This window comes from Trichosurus vulpecula, chromosome 6, assembly GCF_011100635.1.
Source record: "Trichosurus vulpecula isolate mTriVul1 chromosome 6, mTriVul1.pri, whole genome shotgun sequence".
NCBI lineage: Eukaryota > Metazoa > Chordata > Mammalia > Diprotodontia > Phalangeridae > Trichosurus > Trichosurus vulpecula.
The window spans coordinates 245476139-245485950 of NC_050578.1; the positions used below are offsets into that span (position 1 = coordinate 245476139).

The 9812-nt window shown below is 51.4% G+C and overlaps 1 protein-coding gene across 1 annotated transcript in view; it reads left to right on the forward strand.

Moving 5' to 3' along the window:
- NAT10 (N-acetyltransferase 10) overlaps positions 1 to 9812 on the forward strand; it is a 28885-nt gene extending 19073 nt beyond the window's left edge. Inside the window, exons 20-28 of the mRNA XM_036764397.1 lie at positions 61 to 109; positions 766 to 862; positions 958 to 1068; positions 1793 to 1965; positions 2528 to 2647; positions 2910 to 3008; positions 4009 to 4082; positions 7262 to 7345; positions 7572 to 9812. Of these exons, the coding sequence (XP_036620292.1) occupies positions 61 to 109; positions 766 to 862; positions 958 to 1068; positions 1793 to 1965; positions 2528 to 2647; positions 2910 to 3008; positions 4009 to 4082; positions 7262 to 7345; positions 7572 to 7683 (919 nt within the window). The 3' untranslated portion in view covers positions 7684 to 9812. The remainder of the gene's footprint in view (positions 1 to 60; positions 110 to 765; positions 863 to 957; positions 1069 to 1792; positions 1966 to 2527; positions 2648 to 2909; positions 3009 to 4008; positions 4083 to 7261; positions 7346 to 7571) is intronic.

Sequence of the window (9812 nt, forward strand, 5' to 3'; positions counted from 1 at the left end):
TGCTCCCCACCTCCAGCTTGGCCACTCAGCACAAATGCACAATGTCTGCTGTTCCCCCAGGTTCTGGAAACGCGCTGGATTTGTTCCTGTGTATCTGAGACAGACCCCGGTGAGTGCAAGAGTGTGTGTGTGTTTGCACGCATGTGTTCCATTGTCCCTTAAGGGAAGCTCAGCATCCTATGAACGTGTGATACCTGTTACATTGGTATTTATAGCTCCTTGAGGGCAGGGACAGCCTGGCCAGATTGAGCCACAAGAACCCTAGAATTGGAATAAAGTGATGGAGGCTATGGAGGGGGCAGACACTGGCCACTGGGGACTCGGGGACCGCTCTGTGCCCAGCGCTGCCCTGGGTGGACACCCAGCATCTTTATACCTGGGCCTCATATGACACCGTGGCTTTGAAAGGGCTGCCTGTCCTGCTAATTCCCAAGAGGCTGTTGGGGGCCTTGGCCGCTGCCTAGAGGCCCCAAGGGAGGCTTGGGGGGCAGCTTGGTTCGGAGGCAGGGGACAATCTGCCTGCTTCCCAGGTAGCCGAGTCTGTCTCACCCTGCCGTGTGTGTGTCCGGTGCTTGGGCACGCGTAAGCACTTAATGATTGCTTTCCTGGTCATTTATTCATTCTTTGGCCTGAAGGAGAAAGGCCGTCACAGAGGCGCCAGGACCCCTGCTTCTGTGGGGTTCGCTGCATTGCATTTGTGTGGGGCTGAGGATCGTAACTCAACAGAGGTCCACGGGGCTCACGCTTGGGGTGTCTGTTTCTCAGAATGACCTGACGGGCGAGCACTCTTGTATCATGCTTAAGACTCTAAGCGAAGAGGAAGATTCGGAGCAGGAGCCCTGGCTCCCAGCCTTTTGGAAAGGTACGGACCGGGGGGGCTCGTGGGAGGCCAGGGTGATGGGGGCCCGGAGGATGCTGAGCCTCCAGGGCACCAACTTGCCCCGCTCTGTGCCCCAGATTTCCGGAGGCGCTTCCTGTCCTTGCTGGCCTACCAGTTCAGCTCTTTCTCACCTGCCCTGGCTCTGAACATCCTACAGAATAAAAACATTGGGGAGAAGTCCCAGGCGGGTGAGTGAGCGCTCGGGTTTGAGGGGGGATGGGCTGGACACCCACCCCCGCTAGCTGCGCGCTCTTGGGCCGTCAACAATAGCCATAGGAACAGCTAGAGTACGTTTACTGCTTTAAGTTTGAAAAACTCTGTCCATCATCTGTCCTCCAAGCCTCAGGGCGCCCATGTGAGAGGTGGACGGTGTTCCCATTTTACAGAAGAGTAAAACTGAGCCCGAGGGCCGTGAGGAGCCTTGCCCAGGGCTGCAGTGAGTGTCCGAGGCAGGATCCGACTCCCAAGTTCAGTCCTCTGTTGAGCCGCCTTTCTAACCAGTCACTTTCCTTATTTGTCACATGGGGACAACAGTACCTGTTCCTCTGCCCTCACTGGGTTATTGCGAAAACTCAGACGAGGTCGTGTGCGTGGATGCGTCTTAAAGGGATGTGTTGGAACGGGAAGGATTCCCAGGGCTCCCCTCTGGTTTCGAGATGGCGCCCTGCTGCTGGCGGCCGTAGTTTACTCTCAGTCCTATCCGGGAATCTGGGCAAGGGGACATGATGCCCCTCTAGAAGGAATGGTGAAGGGGAGTCTGGGAAATTAGTCTTCCTCCCCTTTAAAAAAAAAAGCCACCCGATGCTGGCTCAGAGGGAGGGAAGACACGGCGGCAGATGGAGGCTTGGTGGGGACAGGTTTTCCCTCACCTGGGGGAGAGAACGAAGTCCACCATGGGCTCTGTGTTCCCAGAACTGAGCCGAGGAGAGCTGGAGGCCGCCTTCCTTCCTTACGACCTGAAGAGGCTGGAGATGTATTCCCGGAACATGGTGGATTATCACCTGATCATGGACTTGATCCCAGCCATCTCCAGGATGCACTTCCTGAACCAGCTAGGGCAGCTGCCCCTGTCGGTGGCGCAGTCGGTACGTCCGGTATCCCTGGCCCTGGAGTTCAGGCAGATCCACTGGTCTGTGTGGCTCGTCCTCTTCTGAGCCTCAGTGACCTCCTCTGAGGCGACTGGACTGAGGACTGCTAAGCTGACCATCGGTCACTAGTGTTTATTAAACACCTGCTGTGTGCCAGGCATTCCTAGAAATAGAATGAAAGACAAAAGATGGTCCTGGCTCTCAGGGAGCTCACAGTCTGACCAAGGAGACAACATACAACCCACCACCTGCTAGCGAGATGTAGATAGGACTAATTGGAGAATTAAAGGGAATTGTCTGTGGCTCCATAAACCTAGGATACTGTTAATGAATGAGAGTGACTCAGATTTTCATCAATCCCGTGGTCCTTTAATCCTGTAGAGAGTGGGGTGGGGGAGCGGTGGGGTCTCCCCTCACTCAGAGTCTTCCAGCCTACCAGTGTTCATCAGTACCAAATGAGGATGGGCACCAGGCAGCTTATCAGAAAATCAGTGGTTTGTGTCCTCATGTTGGAGGCTGACCAGGCCGGGCCTTTGCTGTGACACTTTCTCGTCCCCAGGCTCTGCTGCTGGGAGTCGGTCTCCAGCACAAGACTATGGACCAGCTGGAAAAGGAGATTGAGCTGCCCTGCAGCCAGCTGATGGGGCTTTTCAACCGGATCATCCGCAAAGTGGTGCAGGTACCAGGCCTTCCCTTCAAAGAGAAGTCTGCATCGAGGTCTTTTGTTTTCATTTCACCCTCATTTCCCTTGGCATCCCTCCTTTTCCTTCTCCCAGATAGCCATCCTTAGAAGAAAGAGGGAGAAAATACACAATTCAGCAAAACTAACCCACTTAACGAGAGTCTGATGTAGGCAGTGTGCCCCCCCCCACCTCTGCTAGAGACGGTAGCTGGCCACTCAGGGTCCCCTGTCCACCCCCATCCTTTGTTTCCTTCCTCAGCTGTTCAACGTGATCCAGGAGAAGGCCATTGAGGAGCAGATGGTGGCAGCGAAAGACGTGGTTATGGAGCCCACCATTAAATCCCTGAACGAAGACCTGGTACGTCAGCCCCTCTCCCCAGAGCTTCTGTCCCTCAGGCTCTCCCAGCTCCTGGGGTACCGGCATTGCCTTCGCAGCCCTAGTCTCCCTCCTGAGATTCTCTGTCCTTCATCAGCAAACGCTAATTATTGCTACGGGGACAAAGTCTGTCTTTGCTCTGTGTCTGAGGCAGCCAGGTGATGCGGAGAGAAAGAAAGAAGAAAGAGAGGGAGGGAAGGAAGAAAGGGATGGAGGAAGGGAGGAAAGGAAGAAGACACTTCACAGGCATTTATGTGTTTACTCTGTGCCAGGCACTGGGCTGGGTGCTGGGAATGCCAGTGCAAGCACAAAGGCAGCCAGTCCCTGCCTTCAAGGAGCTTACATTCTAATGGGGAGTGACAGGACATTAAAGAGAAGACGGAAAGGTGGGCTGGAGAGAGGCATGGCTTGAAGTCAGGGCCAGGGCCAGGAAGGGAATGAGGGCTGGCCGGCCTGAACCACTGCAGAAGACACGAATCAGGAAGACCCAAGTTCAAATCCTACCGCAAGACACTTGTTAGCTGTGTGTCGCTGAGTGAGTCTCTCAGCCTCAGCTTTTCTCATCTACAAAATGGGGGATTTTGAGGAGCCCAAGACCTCCCTAAGGGCCAACATGTTTTGCCAATGGTTAAATCTTCCCAACTCATGCATGATTCTTTTTCTCTGTGCCTTGTGTGCAAAGCCAAGCTCTGTCTGATTCTTAGTAAGGGAAGGGAGGCTTACTCCTTCTACTGGGAGTTCCTTTGCTCCCCACCCCCAAACACAGATTTAGACTTGTCTCTGGGATGTCTGTGTGTGGAAATATTTTTTTCTTCACTGAGAGAATGATAGCTGCCCCCTAAGTAGATTTTGGAAAGGCGTGCTTCCAGGCTTGTGTGGGATGGCAGAGAAAGGAAATTCTTTTTTCTCTCTCTTTCACTTACTTTGTTATAGCTAAGTGTCAAATTCTGACTTGCCCTTGCTGTTGGTTTTATAAATTCAGGATGAAGCCGCGAAAGAATTCCAGGAAAAACACCAGAAAGATGTGGGGAAACTCAAGAACATGGACCTCTCACAGTAAGGACCTACTCGCAGCCTCTTGGAGCCCCTGCCCTGTCCTCTGCCACCTCAGAGTTCTGCATTTAGTTCTTCCTTCACGGAATGAGGGTGGGGTGTGCGGCAGGAAGGGCGTTAGCAGAAATTGGGAATCTGGCTTTATTTCATTCTTCAGACGGTTCCGTCTTTGATTTTGCAGGAAGGTTCCTCTCTCTGTGGGGGGGGTAGCTGCTATTTTTAGGGTTTGAGGCCCAGTGTTGGGCTGGCATCCCCCTCCCCCCAATTTTAGCTGATAGTTTTTGGGATGTTTCTTACTTTGCTGTTTCATCTCAGTAAATATTTATTAAGCACCTCTCTGTGGTGTTCAGGAGTGTCTGGGAGTTGAGGTATGTCACTGATGCAAAAGAGTTTATTATGAAGCTTCCAAAGTAGAGGGTTCCATTTAGTGTGGGGCACTTGGCCCCATGTACTTCAGCAGCTCTGGGGGGTATCACTGTGATTAGAAAAAAGGCATTGATGCTGGGATCCTTGGCAGAAATCCAAAGTGAGAAGGTCACCCAGAGGTGGGAAACTGTGGCCTTGAGGCCAAACGTGGCCCTCTAGGTCCTTAAGTACGGACCTTTGACTGAATCCAAACTTCACAGAACAAATCCCCTTGATAAAAGGATTTGTCCTGTAAAACTTGGACTCAGTCAAAAGGCAGCACCCAAGGACCTGAAAGGCCACATGGCCTTGAGACCGCAGGTTCCCCACTCCTGTGCTGGACCCATTCCTTTGACTCCAAATCAGTTTACTGAATCACCAAAGAAAGCTTAAATTGGTATCTCTCTCTCTCTCTCTCTCTCTCTCTCTCTCTCTCTCTCTCTCTCTCTCTCTCTCTCTCTCTCTCTCTCTCTCTCTCACACACACACACACACACACATTTTTTTTCGAGAAGCAAGGGAATGTGCTTGTAATGTTTGCCTCTGGGGGACTCAGGAGTTCTGAGATATGGTAGGGCTAAAGCTGATCTGAGTCCTCAGTAAGTTCAGCACCTGTGTAAGGAGCCATGGGGGTGGGGACCACTGGGCCGCCTCCAGCAGAGCAGGTCAGTGTCTGGGCCAGTCAGGATGAAAGTGAGGCCCCACACATCCCTCAGTGGTTTCTCTGGTTCTTGTGGTCCATGGCACTGGGTCCATCCCCCAGTGGTGTTCATTAACCTCCTGGGCCTTTTCTTGCTGCTGTGTATGCAAGACTGGGGAAAGGGCTAGGACATCCTTACACCTTGGAAAAGGTCTCGCTGTCCTTATGGTGTCAGCCAGGCGTTCGGGAAGTCAAAAACCTCAGCTGTCTTTGCCATGTGGCCCATCGATGCCTCCTTTCTGAGGGGAGAATGGATGGTTCTCAGAGATACCCCGCCCCCGCAGCCTTCTTTCTGCGCTAGAATCAGTTCACTGGCCGCAGTGCCTGGCACTCTCTGGCTTGGGAGCGTCTTTGTTTTTTCTGTTAAGCTGAAAGATGGACCCCAGCCCCCTGAGGCTCCCCCCATCACTCCTTTCTCCTTATCTGACCCTGTTAATAGGACTCCCCAGCCTCACAGGTACGTCCCAGCTTTCACACTGACCCTCACAAGGTTCAGTGACTGTCTCCTCCTTGGTGGGAGTGAAGCTCCAAGAAGAGTGGTCATCTCCCCCCAGAGGTGACATTGTCGAGCTCCTGCTCTGCAGGTGAAGAAACTGAGGCCCAGACAGTGGCCCCCGACATGCCCCAGGCCTCCCAGGTGGCTCTTTCTACCTCAGCCCACCCCACCCCATGGCACCCAGACAAACCAGTGTCTCTGTAAAGACTTCCAGGGCAGCCTAGCCCGTTCACTGTTAGGAAATCTTTCCTTTTATCAAGACTCCGTTGGTCTCTCCAGCTTCCTGTGCGATGCTCCTCTTTTGTCCTTGGGGGCCAAACAGGATAACTGGAATCCCTCCTCCCTGTGTGTAACAACAGTGTTACCTGCAGCTGTTGTGGGGGTGTAAGGCCAATAACACCAGCACACAGAAGGGCTGCTAGCACAGGTTCTTTGATCTGCTTTTCTAAAGGAAAGCAACTTTAAAGGGGTCAACAATCTTACTTTAATCAAATATATCTATATATCTCTATCTATTTATCTATCTAGCTACATATGTATATATATCATTCACTTAGTTCAGGGGAAAAGTCAGCACCCTGAAATTCAGAGAAAATAGAAACAGAAATTACAAGCAGAAATTATATAAACAGAGCAAATACAAACAGCAAAGACCAACAGACAGGGCTTCCAACTATCTGACCAAAAGCAATACATACATAGTTACCAGAGAGAGAAGCACCAACATCTGGGTTTTTCAAAGCTGGGGGGCGAGGGGAGGGCCTCCTTAACAGCTACCCGGAGTCTCGTCTGGCTAAATCACACGAATGCCCTTCCCATGAGTGAGCCCCAAAGCAAAATGCTAACCTCAGAGTATGTATACTATTCTTCAGGGCCAGAGGGCATCACAACCCCTGTGACCCAGGCTCATGGGACTCAGGTTCAAAGCAGGCCACATAGGCTTGTTAAGGGTTGGGGAAGATCTTCAAATTGTATTAACACTACACCGTGATAACCATGCAGATGCTTGGAGGAGACTGTCTTGTACCGTTCCCTTCCCTTCTTCCCATCCTCTCCTTCAGACTCAGCATCCCCGAGCACCTTGTAGGAGCTTCCAAGGCAGCATCCCTGTCAAGTCATTTTGTGTCCCACAGGCCCCACACACATCATGTTCATGGTTCCAGGTTCTATGGTGTTAGGGGTCCTTTCGAGAACCCTGGGAGGTAGATAGGGGATAAGTGTTCACTGTTTATCCCTGATTTGGGGAAGGTCTGCTGAAGTCAGATGACTTATCTGGGACAAGATTCATAAGTTCTTGGCTCCCAGACTCGAAGGGACCAGCTGTCACATTTTACAGATGAGACTGGCTCATTTGCCTTGGTTCTCTGACTAATACAGAGCAGAGGTGGGATTTGAACCCAGGTCTTTTCTGACTGGTCCTGCAGAGCTCTGCAGGGTACCGCACCTCTGTTTTGAGTGTGGAAAGAACACGGGATAAGGGAGTGGACTAGAATGTGTCCCAGCCTAGAATGGTTGTGATTCTCAGAAGCGGCCTCCTCTCCTGCACGGCACGCTTTTTCACCTGGTCCTGTGCTCTCTGTAGATACATCATCCGAGGTGATGATGAAGAATGGAATGAGGTCCTGAACAAAGCCGGTCAGAACGCCTCCATCGTCAGCTTGAAAAGGTGAGGCCCGGATTCCCCTTTACCCCCTGTGGAAGTGCTTGCCAATCTGGTTTCCAGACTGGCTTCCAGGGTCAAGCCCCAGGAGGAATGTCTGAGGCCAAGAGTCCAAGACATGTCCCCATAGCAGCCAGCAGCAGGCTCATGCCGTGTCTGCCTGGGCTTTTTGGGGGTGTGTATGTGGTGACTGTCTCCACCCTTATCTCCTCCTCCTTTTGTATTTTCTCAGCGACAAGAAGAGGAAACCTGAAGCTGAAAAGGATCCGAAACAGAACAAGAAGTTGAAGAAGGGCCGAGATATGAAGAACAGGAAAGACGGCAAACAGAAAAGGAGGAAATAGTTGTGACTGCCGCCTCGGGCATTGGAAGACCCAAGAGCCCTTGGCCGGCCGGAAAGGGTGTTCACCATCGCCTCGCCAGGACTTCGGCCTGTCCCCGAGTGCCGAGGCCAGATCTGTTGTTCCGGATGCCCTGAGTGTCTTCGCTGCCTGGCGCTTTCCCTTTCACATCTGGACTTGCCATAAAGTTCTCCCTCCCACCCACACCCCCTTCCACGTTTCTTTTCCATTTGCTTCCTGACCCAATTTTCCAGACTTGTTCTCATGCACCCTGGAGAACCGGAGGGGCCAAAGTCATGCACAGGACACATCACAGCCATCTTCAGAAGGCAGCCCCAGGGCTTTTCCTACAACGAGCTGAGGGAAGGGGATGCCAGGATAGGTGCCCACTCAGGTCTGGGATTGTCTGCATCCTTTGGCAGTCTTGATCCCTGCCAGTGTTTCAGGACCAAAAGCCTGGAGCTGACAATAGGCAGGATCTTCAGACTGATCCTGCTTCTAGCTGGTTGCCATTCTGTTTTAGGCAGAGTTGCACATTGATGCTGGAAGCTGCCACCCTTAGGCAGCCCGGGGGAGGGGGAGGGGAGGTGAGGTTTTTTTTAACACTTTGAATCGCAGGAGGACTATTTGCTGGTTGGGTATTAAATACCTTGGTACATATAAGCTGTTCCATGCCAATTATTGTCTGAGCGATGAGTTGGAGAAGAGATAGAATGTGGCAACAGTGAATAAGGGCCAGGAAGAAAGACCTAATGCCTACCGGCAGTCATCCTGTGGGCAGATCATTTCAGCACCCCCAGGAGAACCATAAGCTACAGATGAACTACTCATGAGCCTTGGTGGAGAGAATTTCACCGCTGGGAGTTCCATTTATACCAGTGAACTCCCAGGTCCAGACCAACAGATGTTGAGAACACAGGAGAAATCTGGTCACTTCTTGGTCCATAGATATCTTCAGGGTTTAGAAATGGCCTGATGTGTATGTCTTCAGTGGGTTATGGGCATAGGGGTTGGTGACTTGATTACAGCGTCAGAGGCAGGCAGACAGGAGAGTTCGGAGGCAAAATCTTGTTCCAGGTAATAGCATCTGAAAGACCGGGAAGGGAGGCTGTCGTGGAGTGGAACCCAGAAGCTAATTAACTGCATTGAAAGGAGCACTAGACCTGGGGCCCAGGAGGTCTGTCTAAATTAGCATGGGCCCTTAGGCAGGCCCCCAGCCCCACCAAAGCTCCGTGCCTCCCTCCAGTTCTTCGTTGGGAGAGGAGGGCTGAGTAACATGAACATTCCCTTCTGCTATGATTCATCCTGCCCTCCCTCTGTCGCCCGCTGTTGCTGCCGTATTTGTTTCGTGATGCCTTTGTCAGTGACTACGACATTCAGGCCGGTGCCCGTGGATTTGGCTTACGTAGAGTTACCTCACCGGCAGCAGACCTTGTTGGAGGCTTCGTCCGTGCCTACGCTTAATGATTTTCCCCCAGTTGTCTCAGGGAGGAATGTTATTTTCAGATCAATGAATCTTCATAAGGAAAGTATGATTTCTAAGGCAACTACGTCACTTATTTCATGAAATTCACCTTGGATGAGTCACTTTGTGTCTTAACTGGCTCCTCATTAGCAAAGTGGAAGCGCCAGCCCTCAAATGGGCCAGGGAAAGTAACTGAGAGGACTGGGCTTCAAATCCCAGCTCTGTTACGAGCCATCCACATGCCCTGGCCATGGGCCTTCATCTGTAAAATGACTGCCAAGGGCCCTCTCCTCCCTCCCCCCATCTAAAGTCCTGTGCTCTTGAACCATTTAAAATACTTTAAAACCGAGAACTTGAGATGTAATTGGTTCTCCTTGTAATCCTATGCATTTAAATTTATCCATTTAAAAGCAGTATTCTGAAAAGGGGTCAGTCCTCAGACTGCCGGCTCAAGGACTCCACCACACAAAAAGAGGTTAAGGATGCTTTAGAAACTGTATCCATAGAGATGCCATTTCCACAATGTTCTCACTTATTTCTCTTTGTGTTTTGATCTGTGGAATGAATGTGGTCATGTCAGATACTGAAGTTTATTTCCATAGCTTGCTTTCAATCTCTGGGATTATAATAAACATCCCTTTTCTATGGGATCTGATGTACAATTCAA